Genomic DNA, 22,048 nt, shown 5'->3' with positions numbered 1-22,048 from the left:
TGATTTTTCACTTAGGGTCAAAGCTTTTTTTTGATGGGCGTGGGGTGGGGGTCACACCCGGCAATGCACAGGAGTTACTCCTGGCTTATGCACTTAGGAATTACTCCTCTCAGTGCTTGGGGGACCATATGGGATGCTGGGCATCAGACCCATGTTGGTCGCATGCAAAGCAAATGCCCTACCTGTTGTGCTGTTGCTCCAGCCCCGGATGGAGGCTTCTTTAAAGAAAATAATTGTTTGGGGCATGCCCCGAAGTACTTGGGGGGAGGGGGTGTCAAAGTTATTTCCTGGTGGTGTTTGGTACTACGGGATCTATGTAGTGGTTCCCTGAATTGAATTGAAGGTACATGCTCATGCCACTTGAGCCACATCCCAAGCCCTAAAGAAAATAATTTGGGGGACTAGTTTCCTGGCATTTCTGAGTGTGGCTAGTGGCCTCTGACCATTGCTGACCTAAGCAGCACTGAGTGGCCCCTGAAAGAAAATAATGATTTTATAACAGTTTTGAAGGTATTCACTTTATTTGGAGGGGGGTGGTATGTATTTTGATCATTGCTTTAAACTAATCTGCTGAGAACTTTGGAAATTAATACTTTTTAAATTTTAAACTTTTAAAATGACTATAGAGCTTATATGCCATAAAGCATTTTCTCTTAAGAAGCCCACCTTTCACGGATGACTGTTGGGTTTTAGTGCTTTGCAGGAGGAAGTTAAGCCAGTGCTACAGAAGTTAGGCCAAGATGAAGACATGGATGTGAAATATTTTGCACAGGAGGCTATAAGTGGTACGTCTTTCTGTGTCTGTCTCACACCTTATGGTGTGCTACAGGGTGTGTGAGTGATGCTTAGTGGGGAGGGACAGCTGGGAGATGAGGAGCGAGTCTTGGGACAGAACCGCCTTGGACGGAGTGAGCAGGCCATTTCCTCACTGCCTTGTCTAGCCCTGGATGGGACAACGATCGTAAAAACAGGTTTCCTGTGGATTTTACTCAGTTTTGAAAGTTGAACTCCCACCTAGCCTGATAGAGTGAAGAAACCGACAAGAGAGCTTTTGGGTCATTGTTGGCATGCTTAATGCTCACATAGGTAGTCCGTGAACTTTCTGTACAACTAACTTGATTTTGTTTGGAATTTTCCAGTGCTTGCGTTGGCATAATACAAAACAGAAGGGAAGAGACTACTGAATTCTTATCACAGATTTCTAGTCAATGTGTTCTTAAACTGGGTGGAGAAAAAATGGAAAACCTTCAAGATCTCATCCAAGCAAATGGCAACAACTTGGAAGAAATCAAATTTCAGTGACTTGATTCTTTCTAAAGAATGAAATGGGATTGTTTTTTACTTGTCTGCCTTGTTGGGATAATTATATGTAAACCATTCTTACTGTTTGTGACCAATTCCTGACACTTCGTATAGTCATTTCTTGGTTGTCTCCTACTGACTTATCAGGGACCATCGAGGCTCCTCATCTGCACTGTGACAGGCTCTGGCCACTTCCTGCTCCTGATCAAGCCCACGTGGGTTTGGACCCATCAGGGAGTGGAGTGGTTCTCTTGATGTTTACACACGTCTGTATCTGTCTCCATTATTCCAAAGTTAAATACACATGATTTATAGTAACTTATTTTATAAACACTCTGGGAGATACATTGAGATTTGATTGTAGTGAAAGCCACATTTTCCTGGATAATGATGAACTACATTAATATCTCACGTGAAGGAGGAATGTGGAAACTTGGGGTTCATGTATTGGTTGTTTTGGGTTTTATTTGCTTGATTTTGACTCTAATCATGTCATTCTGAAACCTGAGGTGCAGACACATCTTGCTGCTAAAGTGTGATGTTGAAACCTCATTGAATTTCAACAGTTCGCTGCTGTGACCGAGTTCAAGAATGATTCTCTGTCTCTCTCTCTCTCTCTCTCTTGCTCGCTCGCTCGCTCTCACTTTTTCTCACCAGGAAAACTTGAAATTTAGTGCCTTCTTTCATAAGCAGTCTGTCCTGTTTTACTGTGAGGTTACAGTTTTCATTCCTAGTAATACAGGAATGCCCCTGCTACTGGACTGAGGATTTCCTGCCCAGTACCTGCTTCTGTTTCCTGCAGTGTCACATCGGTCCGTATGGTGAGAGCTTTCCTAACTAGTTTCATCACTAATGTTCCTGGTATGAGCAGTAGTGGAATTCTACGATTTAAAATGTTTCCTCCTCTCCACTTTCACAGTGTAACTTCCTTAATTCCTCCAGAAATTTAAGATAATGAGTTAAGTAAAGGGTTTGTTGATGCAAGAAGCAAACCAACAGTATGTAAGGAAACCTGTTGTATCTAAGCTAAAAAATTTTAAGCTTTGGGCCAGAATGATAGTATAGCGGGTTCTATCCCCAGCACTCTACATGCTCACCTGAGCCCCACCAGGAGGCCACAGAGCCAAGAAGAAGCCCTCAGCACCTCGAGTATGACCCAAAGACCACCCCCCTCCCCCCCAAAAGGTAACATTTAAAAAAAAAGTATTTTAAAAGGACTCCTTTACCAGTTGATAAACCAGTTACTAATCACTCTTTTCAATTATATCAAAATTGCTTCCACCAAGATCTTTTTGAGAATGCACCTTTTAAAAATGCATTCAGTCTGGAGGCTGGAGTGATAGTATGGTGGGTAGGGCTTTTGCCTTGCATGTGGCCAATCCAGATTCTATCCCCAGCATCCCACATGGTCACCCAGCACCACCAGGTAGTGATTCCTGAGTGCAGTTCGAGAAGTTATCCCTGAGCATTGCTGGGTGTGGCTCCAAAACACAAAATTGCATTCAGTCTATCTCCCTAAAAAATAAACTGTATAAATTATTTTATTGGAAATTTAAATATTTTTCTCTTAAATGTATTTACACTTTTCATCAAATCACACACTCCTTGTCCCTAAGAAATACTAATTGATGAGGTTTTTGTTGTAGCTTATTTTTCTCTGAGTGCATCTTGCTTTTTTGCTTGTTTCCCATTTTGATTTTTGGATTGTTTACTTACATTAAACCCAGTGAACACTGGTTTTATCAAGCCACAAAACTTTTTACATTAATCCATTACATAAAATGGAGTCTAACCAAATACTTTGAAGTTTTCCTTACCTAAAAATAAACTAAAAACAAAAAGCAGAACATTTAAGATCTAGAAATCACCTGTTTGCATCTTCGACTGCCAAATTACCTTATAGTAAGTCTCTATTTTGCTATCCTCGTTTTGGCTAAGGATTAAGCAGCAAAACAAAACAGAAACCTACATTCTCATTTGAATATCCTGAACTATTGTGCATTTTGATTCTAGATGCTGGGTTTCGTTTGGTGTTATCTGTAGGTTGTATTTCCTTTATTCAGTTTTATATTTGAGAGACTATTGTCCTGATTTTGTGGCACAACCATTGCTTTACCTTTCGGTTGAAAATGACATTGATTTGGGTTGGACTTTTAAAGCCCCTTGTAACCCTTGGGAGTATAGTGCATGGATCCCTTCACCCTGAGACTCATAAAGGAGAGACAGTGCACCCAGCTTTCTTGATTGTGGGTGACCCTCGGGTGGCATTGCTCTTTCTGACTTAAAGGGGTCCCTTTTATTTCCCTTTTGGGTAGTTCTTTGCCTACTGACTTGTTACCTTCTCCTCGGGTTAGTTTCTGGTCCTGGCATCAGTAGACTGTAAGCTCTGGGAGCTCTCTGAGGGCAGGGATTTTGTGTCTGTTTTGTCTTCTGTATCACCCACACCGCAAAGTGCGGTGTACTTGATCGGTGCTCAATAAAAACGTGTTTGAATTTCTAAACTGTCTCCTGGTTGTTGAGTGTGTGGCCAAGTCCATGAAGGCGTTCCTCCTGATGCAAGGTGAGCACTGCCCCTTAGAAGTAATCTGGGGCTCTCCTCCACATCCCCGTTGAGGTAGCAGCTCCTTTTGAACTTGTTGGGTTGCCTTGAGCATACGTTGCTCTCATTTTCTCTTCTTCTGTCGTTCACGTTATGTGTGGTCTCTGATCCATTAGGAAAGTGAAACTGACATGTAGAGACCCTTAAGCCTATAATAGTGTCTCCACCTCCATGCTTCACCTCAGTGCCTCTTCCTACAGTGTGTGTGTAGGGGAGATGTGGTGGGAGCAGGGGGATGGGTAAAATGAAGCAGGGACCACTGTCCAGATCTTGTTTCCTTGTGCTGACAGGATCTGAGCCTGAAGAGGGAGTCTGTTTGGCAAAACTCGAACAGGTTGATGGATAGTTTTAGGAAGATTTGGTTGAAATAAGAACCCAGCATCCTTGGAAACACCATAGCTTGCCCTTGGAGCTGTCGTATCCTAACCTAGGATGGGTTCCATGGACCTGGGGGTGGGGGCGGGCAGGACATGTCATTCTTGGCCCAACAGCTAAGCCATGACTGTGCTTGCTTGTTGCAGTTTTATTTATTAATTACTCGTCCCAGAGTTGAAAGCCTGGTGTTCTGTAGAAATGTCCGAGGTGCCATTCCCTCCAGGGGTGGTAGGGCAGGGTGGCCAAACAAGTTGGGTGCCTGTTCTAGCCTCTTGCCTTTCACTTAAATTCCTCTCAGCTTTTTCCTTCTGGCACTTGTAGCTTAAAACTGTCAGTTGCTCCACAGCTGGAAATGAGGTGGAGAGGAGCGATGGGAGCTGCTCCCCGTGTTCTCGGGTTGAGCAGATGAAGTGATTGTGGTCTGACATTATGTAATTCTTCCCCCTTGGCCCCCCAGTTTTCCTGGATTCTTATTTCCATCCAGTTCCTTGCTTCTCTCTTGCCTGTCCACTTGCCTGTCTTCTGTCCTTTTTTTGTACCTAGAATGGTTTTGCTACTCCCCATGTGCCTCCACAAGCCTGCTGTTTCCAGGAAATTACATAATGTCGAGATGGAAATCTTTTGGAAGATGAAAAAAGCCTAATTACACGGGGTAGGAAAGCCAAGTCATTTCTTCAGAGTTGTCTCTTAAGCTGATACCAATTTCTTTCAGTCTTGTTGGAGCTCTGTAGGCCATCAGTGACCAGGAAGTGGGGGACCAGCCATCTGGCATCAGGCACAATGGGGTGGCACTTTCCCTGGTTCTGGGGAGTAGTTCCTGGGGTGGGCTTCTCTGCACTGGGACTTGTTCTCTACTGTGCTGGTCCAACTGTGGATAAGCTGGCTAGACCACACAGACGGCCCTCGGGGACATGCTCTGGTCAGGGACAGTGACAGAGCTCCTGTCTAGTGGTGGCCCAAAGGCTGAGCCAGCTACATTTCCCTTTGAAGGACAGTGGACAGCTTAGTATGGCTGGGTTGGCAAGAACTCCTTGCTGAGACCTGAAGCAGCGCCTGGGAAGGTGTGTGGCCCTGTTGCCTGGACGGATGTGGGTGGACAGTGGCTGCCCCTGCTGGTGCAGAGGCAGACCAAGGGTCATGGCATTCCCGAGACGGCACATTTGTAAGACCTACAGTCTTGGAATGTTTTCTTTTTCTTTTCTTTTTTCTTTCTTTTTTTTTTTTTTTCCTTTTTGGGTCACACCTGGCGATGCACAGGGGTTACTCCTGGCTTATGCACTCAAGAATTACTCCTGGCGGTGCTCAGGGGACCCTGTGGGATGCTGGGAATTGAACCCGGACTGGTCACATGCAAGGCAAATGCCCTACCTGCTGTGCTATCGCTCCAGCCCCCTTGGAATGTTTTCTGAGCATTTTGCTGAGCTCTTGAATCTCCCACAAGTCATCAGGGTGACCCAGACAGACAAGGCTGGTCCCATGTCTCTCCCAGGACAGCTGTCTCCTCTACCCTTCGGAGGGCATTTCTATCCAAGAAGGAGACATTTCTGCCCATTGTACCGCGCAGCGGGCGGACTGTTGCACAAACACCATTGGTTGCCACTCCAGGGCTGACATGAAAAGCCCAAGTGCCACAGAGCGGGTCTGGTACCTGCTGTGTTGTCTGAAGCCTGGCCTTGAGCAGACTGGAGCAACATCAGAGAAGCTGCCCGTGGGACCTGGGCCCCCTTGCGTTTGATTTTGTTGGAAGCTTGCACACACCCCTGTGCCATTGTGTTCAGGTGGTGAAGAATTGACCTTCAAGAAGCTGCCACAAAATTTTGCCTTCCAGACGTGCATTGTGGCTTTGCTTTCATTTTCTGTGACCTAAGCCCTGAAGCCTTCCACCTGGAAACTTCTCCCCCTGGCACTGCTCTGCTTTGACCCCTGAGTGGGGTGTGGGCATCCCCAGAGGGGCCTGAGTGGTCACCCCTTTGCAGTTCTTAACTTGGCCCACGCAGCTGCAAGAATAGTTTCCTATTTTCAGGGCTAAGGCACAGGCTTCCCCAGAGAGGAATTCGTGTTTCCTTCAAACTCTGTGTCATGCTTGCTTTGCCCTGCTTGAGCGGGACCCTGCCACAACCGACTTGCTCAAGTGTGGGCGGCTGTGACAGCCACAAGCTGGGGGAGCTCTCCTTGGCCCATGGTGGCCGCACAGCCGTTTTTTCAAGCCCTGTCATGGTCTCAACCCTCATGACCGGGCGGGAGAAGCTGCCGGCTCCAGACCCCAGGTGGGGTCACATCAACTGGGGGGTCTTTTCTGGGAATGGAGGCCTCACAAGCGGCTGGTCGTTTAGCCCAGAAAAGTCCCTGCCCTATGACTCAGGGAGCCTTCCCCGGTTGGTTTCACTGAAGGAAAATGACCCACGGGTGCCATGGGAAGAGAATTGACTGTTGCCAGGCAGAACCCTGTGTGTCAGGGGCCGGCAGCCAAGTGAGTGATCCAGGAAGTCATCCAGTTGCAAACCAGAAATCGTTCTTAACCCCTCACTCCCCGGCTGGGGTGTGGACCGAGCACGCTCCTGAGGTGGCCGTGGGGTCAGTGGACCCGGCGGTGTGGTGCTGCCCTCAGTCGCCGCCTGCCTCAGACCCTGTGGCAGCCCTTTGCTGGCCTGGACTCAGGGCTCAGCCTGTCACTCGGGAGAGAACAGCTCCAAGGAGAGAGCCAGTTTTGGTGGTGTGGTGCGGGGTGTAGTGAGGGGTGCCCACTTGGTCTCCTCAGAGTCCAGCTCTGATGTCCTCGAAGTGGCCTGTGCAGCGTGCTGCAGCATCTCAGCATATCCTGACCATCGACGGCCGCCTTGTGCACCAGGCCGACCCTGGCCCACTCAGCTGCTCACTCACGGCGGTAGCGCAGGTGGAGTTCCTGCCAAGAGCGGGGACCCTCCCATCCTGGCAAGCTAGCAGGTTACTCTGACCACAGAGCACCCGGCCTGCCTGTCAGGCGAGGGTTAATGGAGTTTGTTTATTGAGTCACGAAATAGCTGTCACATGATTTTAATCAAAACACCATTTCCCTGACAACAGTGATGTCAGTCTTGTTATTGCAGGAAGGAGCAGCTGTGAGGGACATTCAGTCTCCACGCAGAGCCCAGTTTAGAGGCTAAAATCCAGTGAGGCCTCATCCATAAATAATGGTCGCAGGCACCACCAAGGCAGGGGCCGCCCCCTCGCTGCCGCCTCTTCTGTCCACACAGACACTCCCGGGAGCCTGGCGCGGTGCCAGCCCCCGCTGAGCGAGCTCCTGCTGCCTTACCCGTCGTTCTACCCTCACTCCTACTTCCAGTCTTTCCAGCTTCCAGATTATCCTCGGCCTCCTGAGAGCTGAGGCCTCTGGCCTGACCTTGGGGGCACTTGTTCCACCGAGCTGGCTGTCCCAAGCAGTGTCCGTGCGGGTCTTTCCGAAGCTTCTCGAGGGAGGAGAGACGCGGGGCCTCCATGTGTCCCTCCCAGAAAGCAGCTTGCCGGGGCTCAGGCTGACCTGGTGACGCCAGGGCTCTTCTGAGGAGCTTGGCCGTGGGCGTCTCATGGGAGAGGCCGAGCCCCACTGAACTGGGGTTGGGCGGTGAAGGGAAAGCCCGGGATGAGTGGCCAGTCCCAGTGGGATGTGGTTGTGAGAGTGATAGGATGTTCAGTAAGTGGGCTGGTGGCCTGTCGGTGGGGCAATGTCTGCTTTCATGGCACCAACTCGGGAGCTAGGAGCTAGAGCAGCTGCCTCTGCTGAGAAGCACCCCCAGGCCCCCAACTCTTCTATCCAGAAACTTGGCTGAGCTGCCAGTCATGGGGATGCACTGGGGAAGCCCCAGCCGGGCCAGCTGCTGACTTGATGTCCTTAGATCCTGGCATTTTTGTTTGTTTTTTTATGCCATATCTGGTACTCAGGCGGTCCTGGTGGTGCTGGGGTGGGGGGGGAGCGGGGGGGATGGAAGATGTTGGGGTGGAACTGGAGTCGACCACCTGCAAAGCAAGTGCCTTAGGTCCCAAGTTCTTGGACCTTAACTCGGAATATTGGTCGCCACTGTCTTATGTCTGTGAGGTGGCTTCATAGGCACCGCGCACCGTGCCCGGTGAAGCCAAAGCACCACAGGTGAAGGTGACATTCTCTAATGAGCTGTTCAGGGAGGGAGAGTCTAGAACTTTCTTGTCAGAGATGTGTGCAGTGTTAGCCCAAGATGTGTGCGGGGTCACAGTCAGCAGTGTGTCTCCAGAATCACTGCCCAGGCTGGTGGCCAGGCTGTCCTTAGCGAAGGAAGGGGTGGTGCACCATACCTGAAACTGAAGGTTCTTTCTGGCAGGGAGGTGGCTTCAGGGCGTGGGGACCCCCATTCCCTCTGAATTGCACGCGGCCCATCCAGCTGCCTGTCTGCCCAACTCAGGCCTCTGGTGACGAGAGCCCTGAGCCGTTGGCCACTGAGCCCTGGGCCAGTGCCACCCTCCCCAGCTGTGTTGGGGCTTGCAGGGTGTCATGGCCTGATGCCTTTCCTCCCTCCCCCTCCTCTTTGGGGATTTCGGAGGGAGATTGAGTCAGAAGCTCCAGGGCAGCCCATGGGACGATGATTCAGTTCTTCTTCTTCTTTTTTTTTTTTTGGGTCACACCCGGCGATGCACAGGGGTTACTCCTGGCTCTGCACTCAGGCATTATTCTTGGTGGTGCCCGGGGGACCATATGGGATGCTGGAAATTGAACCCGGGTTGGCTGTATGCAAGGCAAACGCCCTACCCGCCGTGCTATTGCTCCAGCCCCTCAGTTCTCCCTTTGAGAGGCTGGCTCTCCAGTCCCTCATTGCTTCTGTGTTAAGCTTTTCTGAGCCTTCTGCTCAGCCTGCTCTGGGGGGCTTGACTTTAGGGGGGGCTCCTATCTGCCTGTTCCAGCCTCTGCCCATTAGCCCAATGGTTAGTGATGTCTGGGGGAGGCCCCTGGAAATTTAGAGGGGAGCGTCAGTGCTCCCTGCGGGGGGGCCCTCCGCTGGGACTGGCAGCCCCTTACACAGCGTGGCCTCTGACTCAGTTGGAAGTGAGGGCCGACCCCTCTGTCACCTCAGTCAAGTCAGGACGGATCCTGCCAAGCGGATTCTGCTGTGTGACTCCAACCTCTGCGTGGTGCAGCGTGGCCCTCCCAGACGTGAGCTGGGGCCGGGGCAGCAGTATAGGGCCCAGCAGCAGTCCTGGGTGCAGGGGACAATTCTGTGACTCCCTGGCCTGGGATGTTGGCGCCACAGATGGAATAGGGGTCCTCTCGGCTGGAAGGTCCCTGGGAAGCCTGGGGTTGGCTAGTGGAGACAGGAAACCTCCTAATGTGTCCTGGGGAGTCGAGCTGTCCTCTCCTTTAATTATCTGACTCTGACTGTATGTGACGAGGGGCTGAGGCTTTTACCAACTTGTTGTAAGATTAGTGAAAGCTTCGGGTAGCAGGGCGGTCGCCAGAACACAGGACGCTCCTTCAGCTGGCAGGGCCCTGACTAGGTGATGACAGGCCTCGGGGGATGGCACTGCGGATGCCACATCCCTGCGGAAGTGTGGGTGCTGCCAGATGTGGGGCTCCACCGCCCAGGCCCACGCCCCTCCGATGGTGTTGAGGGCGTCCTGGCGGTGGCTGCAGCTCCAGCCTCTGCGGGCAGCTCCGTGATTCCTGCCTGCTCTCTGGGCATTGGGGTTGTTTTTGGCAAGTCCAAAATGATGGAGAAATTTGGTGGGAAAGGGGAAGGCTTGCAAAACATGACCGAAATGGAGTGCTTCCCTTCAAAAAAGCAAAAAACAAAAACAAAAACTCAATGAACCGAATTCTCCGGTTGCCCAGCAGGGGGGTAAGAGCTGCTTTGTAGGCCGGCTGGGGCCCTAAGGAGTGGAGGCTGACAAAGGGGGTCTCCTCTCTCTTCCTGCCCTGGGCGCCGCCCCGAAAGATCCTGTAGTCAGGGAGCTGCCTCAGCCCTGTAGCTTCGGCTGTGCTGGAGCTGTTCGAGCGAAACCAAATCTTAAGTCGAACTCGCTGCCAGAAAGTAGAATTTAATCTGTCTGTTCTCGCAGGGTCTGGCACCAAAAGAAGACCCACACATAGAACAACTCAAAGACCTCAGCAGAGGGGCTCCCTGGCCCCAGAGGCCACTGAGGAGTGTGTAGGGTGTGGGGGTGAGCGACAGGTGAGTCGGGTGTGTGCAGACCCCAGTGAAGAGGCATCCAGCTGCCCGCAGCCCCCTCCCCCACACTCCCTTCCCGCCCTCTCCTGCACTGCAGAGGCCTCGGAAGCTCTGGGAGCAGCAAGCAGCCGGCCCTGGGCAGCCTGTGGTCAGCGCTGCTTCCGTCAGCGCTCTCCAGTGCGGACGTGTGCTCGGGCGATCTCAGAGCAAGGTATTATTTACCCTGCTGACGTCAATGCGAACATTATCCGCTGTTCTTTCTGCAGCCTGAAGTGAGCTGCAGCGCCCAGGGAACTCAGCCACCTTCCACCCACCTTCCACACTTTACCAACTCCCCCTGCCCCAGGCTTGATTTGCTGAAGGCGCAGTTCGCCTGACAGTCCTATCACACAGGCTCTTAGAAAACAAGTTTTTATTTGAATTCAAGAAGATTGAAAACATAAAAACAGTACATTTTTTTTCCTTGCAAAAATTTACCCCATTTAAATTACTGTTTGATACAAAGATGATTTATTAAACTGCATTTTAGGCAATTTCCTAACATCAAGTGACAGGTTATGTGTCGATTTTTTTTTTCCACATTGGAGCTATTATGATTTTACTCAAAATACCAAAGCTAGTGAACTCATCGATTTCTTTCAGCAATGAAAAAAAAATAAAAAGCACACAGGAGAGAGAGAGAGAGAGAGAGAGAGAGAGAGAGAGAGAGAGAGAGAGAGAGAGAGAGAGAGAGAGAGAGAGAGAGAGAGAGAGAGAGAGAGAGAGAGAGAGAGAGAGAGAACCACAATCAGGTTAACTTTATCAGAAGTAACTTTCACAAACCAAACATCCAGCAAAGACCACCCCCATTCCCTTCAGAAAAAAGCAAATAATCTTGCCCTTTCTACAAAGTGCAAATAGCTCACTCGCTGTGATTTCTTAAACTGTAGTCCCCAGAGAGCAGCCAGCATCCTTTTCTGCCTCATTCTCAGAAGAGACTGGTGGAGGTGGGTTCTTGACGGTCAGTAACGGGAAGGGATCCTCACTTGAATTTCCTTGACGGAGCCAACCTCCCGCAGATAGCTATCACACAGCCCGCGGCAGGCCCACTCACCAGTGTTTGCTAACGTAAGAGTGTTCCAATCTGGGGTCAGAGTTTTCCAGGATGTTATGTTGTACTTCTATTTTTAAAGCTCCCCTCGACCCACCCATTTTGCCTCTGAAAAGACAAAGTATTTGAAGTATGTTATTATTATTATTATTATTATTATTTTTTGACCGAGTCTCATCAGTGCTTGGGACTTGACAGGCCTTTAACTGCAAAGGCAAGTTACTGCCACCGGGGCCAGGCTGCAGTGCAAGCTTCTTCAGAGCAAGCCCCTTCCTTCAGGTTGAGTTTAAGGTCCTGAGGGGGTGACCGAGGCCCCTACGTGGCCCCGATCACATACTTCTGTGGGAAATTCCACCACGGTACTGGGAGAACTGGACACCCGAGTGTGAACTCACACGCCCTAGGGAGGACAGCTGATCTAGGGGTGCCTACCTCAGCCCTGTTCGTGCAGGACCACCTGCACAGCTGCGGCTGCCACCTGGAGGGCACCTCTCCCCCGAAGGCAGGCAGCTGTCCAGCAGGGAACGCACTGTGGGACAAGGTCACTGTCACCCAGTGCTCAGCTACGACGGGGGCTTTGTTTAGACAGCTGTTGGCTCTAGTCAACTGCTACTGATAGGGTGAAAGGGCGCAGAGTGAGAGGCCAAAATGCTGTGCCGGGGAGCCCCACACTAGCCCCCCTCGCCCGGGTGTGCTGGCTTCCTCGAGGGGCAACACCGAGAAGTGCGCCTGCCCGACGGATTTCAAAGAACTGGGAGGCCGGGGCAAGACTGGGTGTGAAAGTGCGTGGTCAAGGCCTGTCCACAATTCATGGCCAGCTCCTCGCGGGCCAGCGAGCTGCCGGGCAGGGTCAGAACCATCAGGACTGAGGCGGGCTGAGTCCAGGCTCCGCTGCTCTTTCTCAATCGAGGCAGAGCCCGGATCTGCCAAGTGTGTTGCAACGCCCCGCTGACGTGTGGACAGGAGAAGCTGGTGCAATGAGGGCGGCTATGTCTTTAGGAACCAGCTCAGCCACCTTGACTGGGAAGTGGGGAGCACTAGGTGAGGGGCCCTCCGGGCCTGGGGAGCAGCCCCAGTATTGAAGCTCTGAGTCAGTCACACCCTGGGGCAATGGCCCAGGAGGGGCAGCCCTGACACTGAGGAACGTGTACATTTAAGACACTTTCTGTCCTGCTCAAAAACAGGCAGAATCTGCTCCTGTCTTCCACACATCACGAGGAAGAACAGTTGTGTCAATTCTGGAAGATGAATTTCCAGAAGCCACAGGACGGTTGGAGATCGCTATCCAACGACTCCAACGTACTCCCTCCTCTCCAGTTTTAACCTTTGGTGTCTAGGCACAAAGGGACCGTGCAGTTCAGATGGGATCCAAAGAGGCGGTAGTGGCAGCCCAGCTTAGGGGCACGGAAGCAGCCAAGGTCAGCGGGCTTAGGGAACTGCCAGCCTTCACAGGGGCCACCGTGTTGCCATAGGGCACTGTGTGAGGTCCCCGGAGGAGGGGACCCGGTGAAGGTTATCTGGAGCATACATTTTATTATCTTTTTAAACACCAGTGGAAAACAGAAGAATAATGTCATCAAGAACAGAAAACCTGACCCCAGTATAGGCCCGGATCCAGAAGTACCCCAGGACTGATGAAATGCTGGAGGACCCCCAAAGGAAGTGCCTCTCCCCGCCTGCACTGGTGCTGCGGCTCTCCCTACCCTGCCAGCTCTAGCTTGGCCTAACTCTCCCCGTTTCGCACTTTTCTAGCCCCCACTTTCTGGGTACTAATGACAGTGTGTGTGCGGGGGGGGGGGGGGGTTGGTTCGTGGCAGCCAGTGGTCCTGAGTCCCTTCTGTGGAGGCCTGTGTGGGTAAGAAGGACGTTCCTACAAGTGCTACCCCTTTGCTGTGTGGTCCCGGCCCCCTGACCTTGGCCCACCCATGCCCCTGCCGGTCCTGCCACGGTGCCTGCTTATAATCTTGGAGCCGCTGATTTCTGAGGGAGAAAGGGCTGTGCTCTCTCCACCTCTCTGGAGGCAGAATACGGAATGAAGAGGGTTCTGCTATCTCTGACCCAGGAGCTCTTTTCGTTCCATCTTGGGCAGCCTCAGTTGGGCCCAGATATTTCCCATTAACTGGCTACTGGAGGACACTGATGCAGAGAATCTTCTCTGCTCCCAAGGTAACTGGGGACATGCAGGCCAGGGAGGGGCAGTGGTGGTGAGGGGTAGAATCGCTCACCAAGAATCCGGGCGGGAACACTAATTTTCTGGTGTGTTAACACTCTATTTGCCTTTCAGGGCCCTGCATACCAGTTTTATGTAAATACTAAAGACACACTTGCCCAACTGGAAATCACAGAACTAGTGCATTTTTTTTTCCCATAAAGCAAAGACTAATAACCCTGGGATAAAAGAGAGAGAGAGATAGATAGATAGAGAGAGAGAGAGAGAGAGAGAGAGAGAGAGAGAGAGAGAACATAAAAAATAAAGTACCACACATATTGCACTTTTTGTCGAATGAAAATTTTTACCTTACGTTCATCTCACCAAAGTCTCTTCAGAGGAGCCTGGTTTACAAGATAATAAAGCTAATGATTATTATACAGTAGTGTACACTGCTAATGTGAAACAGACGGGAAAGAAAAGTCATTATTCCAAAGTCGCCTCTCCTACAGAGTGGTTCTCATCCTCCTTAGTGTTACTCTAGTATTTGTGAAGAGAAAACTGCTTGGAAGCTTCCACGGGTCATTTAGTTAGGGGACAGCAACAGAACTGACAAGACTGTTGAGAAAAACACCTTCACTGACCCACAGAACCAGTCTCCTCTCACCAGCTCAATGTCGCTCAACGCATACGCTTGTGGAATTTACTGATTTCCGACTGGAGCTTAAACACAGGCTGAGCAGTTGGGTCTTTGCCCTCACGTGGGCACCTCCTCATTCTTGTCTTGGGTTCTGGACCCTTCCTTTGTAAGCCTTGCCTGAGCTTCAGGGAGGCTACCTGGCTGGTGGCTTTACTGTGGGTGCGAGGTGGAGGGAGGGAGCAGGCATCATTCCCTGTCTAATAATTGGTAGTGGTGCCCTTCCTGGGACTTGCTAAGAACTGAGCGCCCCATTTTCAATCCAGAAGGTTTCTTCACTTCATAAATATTATAGCACATTTGTAGTTAAGTTTTGGGACACATATTCTGTCAGCCTAAACCAGCCCTGCTTTCTAACTGGCTTATTTCACACAGACCTAAAACAGGTTAGAGGTTGAAATTCTTCAATGAAATGTCATCTACCTGACAGAACTATCAATCAATCACAAGCACGAGGAAGGAACAAGCAACCCACAGAAGGGAGACTCGTTCTGGATTTCCACTGTGCTGCTTAAGACCCCAAAGCTGACAGTTGTCCATACCACCCTTCTCCGCTGACATCCAGAGGACACCCCACCAGAAGCCATGCAGGGGCCAGGCTGGGACTCCTCGGACCCTCCATGCTTTCCTCACCTGCCTGGACACTTACTACAAAGAGGAAAGGCAACTAAAGGTGTTTCTAGATGCAGCATCGATGTGTGCCTCTCTTCTCTGTGCTTCAAGGAAGAGGCTTTGTGCTTAATGCATTCATCTGCTGTTTGGACAAGCTACTCAAAAGGACAGAAAGGACGAGTTTTTCTGAGTAATACTGGGATTTGTAACACTTGTATGTCACTGTTCAAATGACAGTTTATTCCTTACTCCTAGGTTAACTAGCTGTAGCATCTATTTTTTAACTTACTTGGAGGAATGACTTGTTAAGGGTGGAGGTTACGCTTTACTAGTCCTATCACACATTTGGCAGATAATCTGCTTAAATGGTTAACACATCTGTGGCTTTTTGAATATTGCTGTAATACTTGAACATTTCATTACAAATCAAAATATTAAGGAAATTAAGAATGCAATTCCCACATGGTGGAAAACAAACTCTGAAGTGACTTTGGATTTAGCATTGACATAAATGGAAAAGTGTTTCTACAGAAAAGAAAGAATTAAAGCATGATCTGGGGAGAAAAGGCACGGCACTACCACTTCACATGGGAGATAAAAGTTCATTTTTCTTGTCCTTAAAGTTTCTAAGCCCTATGTCAAACTGTCCAAATATACAAAGCTCAATAAACTACTAGCAACATAGAGTATAAAGTCAAAGTAACTATTCCACGGTGAGAGCCGGTCCTCTGGAGCCCGACTGCCTAAACCGGAGCCTCCCCCGAAGGCCACAGGAAGAGCCTGTGTCACCCGGCCCACGGTCACTTCTGCAGGCAACATCTTCGCAGCCCTGAGTACACGTCGACGCGGGGGGCCAGGGCACCTTCTGGAGAGGTGTGTTGCCTGCTGCCAGTCTCAGGGATCAGTACCAGCTGTTACTTAGCAGCCCCTCCACCCCCACCCCCAGCAGAGCTCGTGCTCTCCTGCTGTGCCATGGGCACGGGGAGAATGTGCATCAGCAGCTTAGAACTCAGGATTCAGTGACAAAGGACACCTTTGCCTCCCGTGATTCCGATTTCACCAAAGGTACTCATGATTTCCTGTACGCGACACGCCGTTTCTTGGCCTCAGTGGAAAATGCGCTGCCCTCTGGGTTCTGCCCACAGATCATGACCTAATTATTTCTCCCACAACCATCAAGAGTCCCCCTTGGTAGTGGACTGGGGCAGCTCAGCACACGGCCTGGGTCCGGGTGCCACCTTCAAGCACATCTGTGGGTGCCTCCTGGGAGTTTCCTCCCAGGACCAAGAGAGCACGAGCTTCAGCTTAACAACTATGTTCCAGCACTTACTACGGAAAACTGGGGGGGCAGAGCCAGGAAGGAATGACATCTACCCAGCCAGGCTCTCTGATTCCAGTTGGGCAACTTGATTTTTTTCCCCATTAGGGAGAAGGCAGAAAAATGAGCGAATTTAAAAGGCTGGACTGAAAATAGAAAGACACACTCTTCCTTCAGTTGAGCTGCCTTGCTCCCACGCTGAGACTAATTCACCAGAACATAGCCGTTGTGCTGGGGGTCCACAGCCTCCAGCATCTCACAATCAAAGAGTCCAGGGAACTCCGACAGGGCGAGAGGGTCGTAGGTGGAGGGGGCTTCCTGCAGTCCTGAGCTCTGGGGATCCTCGGGTGGCCCCATGCTGCTCTGCGCGGCCTCGTCCATGGGGTACTGACAGGGCGCGGGATAGTCCGGCTCAGAGGCCGCAGCCCGTGGCAGCTCACAAGTCTGGTAGGGAAACTGTAAGGGCGCGGAGGCAGCTCCTGACGGCTGTGGCTGTGGAGGCGGTGGAGGTGGCGGTGGCGGTGGCTGCAAGTGTGTGGGGAGCGCAGTGGGGGCCCGGGGCCCAGGCGAGGAGGGCAGGGGTGGCAGCTGCATCTCCTGGTACTGGCTGAGGAACGGGCTGAACTGCATTTGCTCCGACGAGGGCTCCAGCACGGGGCTCAGGGGCTGGGTGAGGGCGAAGGGCGGTGGCTGCGACGGCGGCGGCGTCTCCGGGTGGGCCAGGGGCAGCTGCTGGCTGGGCTGTGGGTAGGAGCTCTCTGCTATCTGCATCTGGTTAAAGTAAGCCTGCAGCTGGGACTGCTTCTGCAAGAAGAGCCGCTTCTGCTGAAGTCTGCATTGGCAACACCAAAAGAAAGAATCGTAAATCTTCTGAGGCGATGGTGATCTTAATGGAAACCCAGGCTCCGTCACTAGCTGCAATCCCGCTTCTCTATGCCGTGGCAGTGGCAGCATTTGTTTCAGCGGGGAAAGAACCAACTGCAACAGATTTTCTCAGACCCAATCTTATTTTGCCACCCCCCCGCCCCGCCTTTTTGATTGACCCCTCAGTATTCAATGACCACTGACTCATTTCTCTAAGATGCTGTTTCTTCCCACTCCCCCGCCCTGCCCCCGCAAGGCAAAAGCTGGTATCTCAGTTGCAGCGCTGACCGTGAGTGTCGTCTGGAGGGGGACTGGTGTTCTCTACCCAGGCTTGTGAGGAGGGGACAGGATTCTTGCGGGAGGCGGGGTGCAGCCCCTTGGCAGCATAACCCACTTAAGGGCATGCATTTGGTCAGAGTCCGAGATCTTAGGCCTCTTCCTAACCCAGCGGGGAGGAGTGTGCATGGGTGCTGGCTCTGTCTTAGCCATTACATCTTGCAGACAGCCTCAGGTTTCAAAGCACGGCCCCGGAGACATGAGCTCCAGGGGAAAGGGTAGCATACCCCACATTCTTTGTTGTTGATGGGGGCCACACCCAGGGGTGCTGTTGGGGAGCAAACCTGGGGCCAAGCACAGGCAGTATGCATGCTCTACCACATGAGCTGTATCTCTGGCCCCCAAATCCCACCTTAAGTCTCAGCATGAGAAAGTGACTTCTTTGGTCAGACCCCCACCCCCTCACCTGTGCTCCTGCAGCTGCTGTTCAAGGCTCCGGGGAGGTTCTTTACAATAAAGCTGACAGGTATTCTGGGCTTTGGACAGAAGCCCTGGCTTCTGGAAGAGCAGAAAGACAGTACGAGTGTGACAATGTGGTGTCACACCGGCTGCAGGCTGCAGATGCTGTCTGGAGGGTCCTTCCCCCACCACTGCAGGGTCGGCTAACTGCTCACTGGGCCCCACAGTGCTGGCTGGGCCAGGGCGAGCCAGGCACCTCGGCCCTAACCTACTTCCCTTTCCACTTCGGGAAGTCCTCAAGGACTGGGAGGCTGAGGGGAGGCCAAAGACTGCAGCATCTGCTGAATGAAAAACAATTCATTCTGTAGGGCACTGCTGCGGGTCATTTTTGAAGATTACCAGGCCCCAGTGTGGAGCTAATATGACGCTTCTGGCACTAGAGATTTCCATCTTATTTATTATTCATTACAGGGAGTCATATTAAAGGACGGAAGCCAGGTGTCTCTCTCCCACCTCTCAGTGGCATTATGGCATTACCCTTTACTGGGGCCCAAGGACAAATCTTTTTTTATTTTTTTCTTTCCCGCTGTCAACACGGAGTATAAGGCTAAGTCTGAACATGTTTCTAGAACATACAAGTGCAGAGTCAAATTCCTGCCTAAAGGAATCAAGAAGCCACCCTAATAAAGAAGAACGAGCATGCCAAACAGGTTCCCGAGCGCAGCGAGCAGGTCACGGCAGGGCGCGGCCGGCAGGGGCAGGAGGAAGCGTCCCACCTGGAGACGGTGCTGCAGGTACTGCGCTTCCAGGCCCGGCCGCTGGGGGCGCTGCGGGCGCACGGCACCGGGGAGAGCCGCCACGCTCTTCTGCTGCGGAGAAACTTCCTCCTGTGGAGTAAGGGGGTGCAAACACTTTCAGTTCTCCAGGTGGGAAAAAGTTTCACTTCTTAATTAAGCAAGCTGGCAAATGTCCAAGAGGAAGTCTAACGCGACAAAACCTCGCAGGCACAGCTTTTCACTTAGTGAGGAGGCCGAGGGTTAATGTCCCTGCAGAAAATGTGTGTGTGTCCCAGCCTGGAGCAAAGGTTCTTGGCATCCCCTGGAGGCTCTGACCTTCCCCAGAAACTCCAGTACCAGAACCCTGCAGCGTGAAAACGGCCCAATCGCTTCCACGGGCTTAAACAAAACAGCATTATTTTTGCACTTTTAGCATAAATATTCCACTTATAAAGCTTAGTGAAGCTGCAGCATCAAAAGCGGTAGTAGAAGCTTCTCCTTTGGGGGAAGTTTCTCATTTTTCATCTTGGTGTGTGTGCAGGAGACAGGAGTTCAAGAGACACCCCAAGAGGCAACGGAAGCCTCCCTCAGCCAGCTTGAGGAGGTGCGGGCCTCCATCCCCCCAAGGGCCAAGCAAGATTCCAGAAGGGCAGCTGCCCCAGCTGCTCCAGGGCGAGGTAATTCCTAACCGCAAGGCCCCAGCTGGGGGAAAGATGCCCCAAGCCCCATGAGCAGTGCCTGGCAAACCCACCTGGGGGCAGCTGCTAGGAAGGTCCTGGAGCTGCGGTGCGGCTGGCGCCACGCTGGGGTCAGCCTCTGAGCCTATGTGCTCGTAGAGCAACTGCACTTTGTTTAGCTCCAGGATGCCTTTGGTTCGCGCCAGATTCTGAAGGTGCTGTCTAAAGGCGACGATGCCTGAAAGGACAAAGACAGAGCAGTGAGGAAGGAAGGAAGGGAGGAAGGAAGGAAGGAAGGAAGGAAAGAAGGAAGGAAGGAAGGAAGGAAGGAAGGAAGGAAGGGAGGGAGGGAGGAAGGGAGGGAGGGAGGGAGGGAGGGAGGAAGGAAGGAAGGAAGGAAGGAAGGAGGGAGGGAGGGAGGGAGGGAGGGAGGAGAAAAGCAAACGAGTGAGCGAGATGGAGAGCGAGAGAGACAGAGACAGAGCGAGACAGAAAGAGATGGAGAGGGAGAGAGAGAGAGAGATCTTTCCAGCCAACAAATGTGACAGTGGCGTGGCTGCATGCTGCCTGGGGCTGTGCAGGAAGGGGGTGAAGTCAGAGGCAGTCAGTCACCTTGGGTAAGGGAGGTGTCTGATGCCCTGCGGCCTTCTCGGAAGCTCACTGGGGACCTATTGTGGGCCTCCCGTTTCTGGGCGCTCAGAGCCTGCATGGCTGGGTTGGCAGGTCTCAGGCTTATGAAAGGAGACGTCATGCGGGGCGACGGCTGATTGGCCAGCATGATGTCCTTCAGGGAAGGGTTGTCCTCCAGGAAGTTCAGGTCCCTCTGAATGGAGCCCATCTCATACTCCGAGTCCACGCTGTCCAGGGAGGGGTTGTCACTCATGGAGAACATTTTCCCTGTGAAAGAGAAACAGTTACGGCCCCCAGCCGTGAAGCAAGTGGCTTGTCTACACTTGGGATGCGATGGCCTGTATCTTCCCGGCGACAATGCCCTCACGCTTGACCACACCACAACTTGGTCTTTTAACTTGGCCATCGATTTGCTGTTGATCTTATAGGGGTTGACCCTCCTGGGCCTGACCCACAGGGCCTCCCCCAGCACCACCATGCCCATCCTTAGTGAATCATGGTGTTCCACGGGTTCCTGGGAGCTACATGAAGGCCTTACTGGACAGTGGACATGCTCCATCAAGGCGCAAAATGCGGGAGCAAACTAGGGTCAGCACTGCCTCTTTGGAGATGGCAGTGGGAGCGGATGTGGGGCACACTCAACCTGTTACCCAGCCGACTCCGTACCTGAGCCAGGCAGCACAACCAGCTGATTGGTCACTTCGGACAGAGTGTGCCGCCTCTGCCCGCTGCGTGTGGACTGGAAGGCGTCAAAGGCCTGGCTCGGGTCTTCCTCCGCCTCGCCTTCAGTCTCCAGGCCTTCGTCAATGGACGTCTCCATCATGTTGCTGGGCAGTGACTGGCAGCCCTTCCGTACCAGGACAGGAGGCACCGGGTCCAGGAGACAGCCATTGACCTGGACACAGCACAAGAGCAGGTATGAGAGGGGGGAGTGAGCTGTGGTTCTCCACTGAGCACAGGAAAAACCCAGGAAGGAAGATACGCCAAGACACGGCCAACTGGAAAGCAGGTAAAGGATTAAAAATGTGCCTATTTTCTACCGACGACAGCGTGGAGGTTAGAAGTCAAGGCAAGTCAAGCGTAGCACTCAGAGACAGAAGCCCATTATGATCCAAACTGGCTCTGGCTCTTGGTCCCTCTGAGTCACCATCAGTACAATAAACAATTGTGTTAGTGGTTTCCAGATGAAGATGGGCCCATCAGCCTGAGGCATACCCGATACTTAAAAAAAAATTTTTTTTTTAACATAGAAAAATTAAGAGGGGACTGATGAAATTCAAAACAAAACAAAACAAAACAACAACACAGCATGGCTTGTAGCTAGGGAGAAAGAGTAGTCATTGGCCTTCCTCTGATTTTTAACCACAAAACACACTGGAAGGTTCTAGACATACTTTTACGTGTGTAATTTAAGTACCTGCCCATTTGAATTAATCTTTAATTGGCTCGATGTGCCTGAGGAACGGAAAAAAAGAACTCTTTCAAGACAGACTGATAGTACAGGAAGGGTTGGCAAAAAAAAATAAATAAATAAATAAATAAAAGAAAAAAAAAGAAAAAAAGAAAAAAAAAACCAACCAACCAAAAAAAAAAAAAACCCAATCAAAAAACCCTCAAATGGCAAAGAGCCAAGGCCTTCCATTATAGAATAACAAATGACTCACAGGCCCCAAATTCCTGCAGAGGTTAATGAGCGCCAGCGTGCTGAATTGTCTCCTCCAGACACACGCACCATCTCTGCAGCTCCCACCGCAGTGGGACCCGCTGGGCGGCCCAGGGTGAGGACTCTGCCTTCCTTGGCAATCGCCAAGCCAATCACCGACCGGCAGGCAGGAACAGCAGACAGAGGGGAGTTGTGGTTGGGAGTCCTCTGGCTGGTAAAAGCCCCAGTGAGCAGGCAATTATTTACCTCATTACCTAAACTATTCCCCTGTGGAAATCAATCTGTTTTCTCCTCTGAATAGCTGCTCAGGACCAGCCAGGCAGAAGCACGCGGGCCCTAGCCCGGCTTTCACCTGGACCATGCTGGGGAGAGCGCTTGTTGCCTTTGGAAG

General features: G+C 51.6%; 2 protein-coding genes across 2 annotated transcripts in view; one reads left to right on the top strand and one right to left on the bottom strand.

Moving 5' to 3' along the window:
- The window catches only part of PPP2R1B (protein phosphatase 2 scaffold subunit Abeta), a 27,066-nt gene extending 23,263 nt beyond the window's left edge, over positions 1 to 3,803 (top strand). The window contains exons 14-15 of the mRNA XM_055132757.1: positions 694 to 785; positions 1,140 to 3,803. Coding sequence (XP_054988732.1) covers positions 694 to 785; positions 1,140 to 1,156 — 109 coding nt within the window. The 3' untranslated portion in view covers positions 1,157 to 3,803. The remainder of the gene's footprint in view (positions 1 to 693; positions 786 to 1,139) is intronic.
- A 7,038-nt stretch (positions 3,804 to 10,841) lies between these two features.
- SIK2 (salt inducible kinase 2) overlaps positions 10,842 to 22,048 on the bottom strand; it is a 125,284-nt gene continuing 114,077 nt past the window's right edge. Inside the window, exons 10-15 of the mRNA XM_055132756.1 lie at positions 20,661 to 20,889; positions 19,977 to 20,261; positions 19,439 to 19,602; positions 18,688 to 18,798; positions 17,919 to 18,010; positions 10,842 to 17,144 (exon numbers count right to left, since the gene is read on the bottom strand). Of these exons, the coding sequence (XP_054988731.1) occupies positions 16,517 to 17,144; positions 17,919 to 18,010; positions 18,688 to 18,798; positions 19,439 to 19,602; positions 19,977 to 20,261; positions 20,661 to 20,889 (1,509 nt within the window). The 3' untranslated portion in view covers positions 10,842 to 16,516. The remainder of the gene's footprint in view (positions 17,145 to 17,918; positions 18,011 to 18,687; positions 18,799 to 19,438; positions 19,603 to 19,976; positions 20,262 to 20,660; positions 20,890 to 22,048) is intronic.

The sequence above is a fragment of the Sorex araneus genome, chromosome 3 (assembly GCF_027595985.1).
Source record: "Sorex araneus isolate mSorAra2 chromosome 3, mSorAra2.pri, whole genome shotgun sequence".
Classification (NCBI taxonomy): domain Eukaryota; kingdom Metazoa; phylum Chordata; class Mammalia; order Eulipotyphla; family Soricidae; genus Sorex; species Sorex araneus.
The sequence above is the reverse complement of the archived record's forward strand: the minus strand, read 5'-3'. Positions and strand labels throughout refer to the sequence as shown.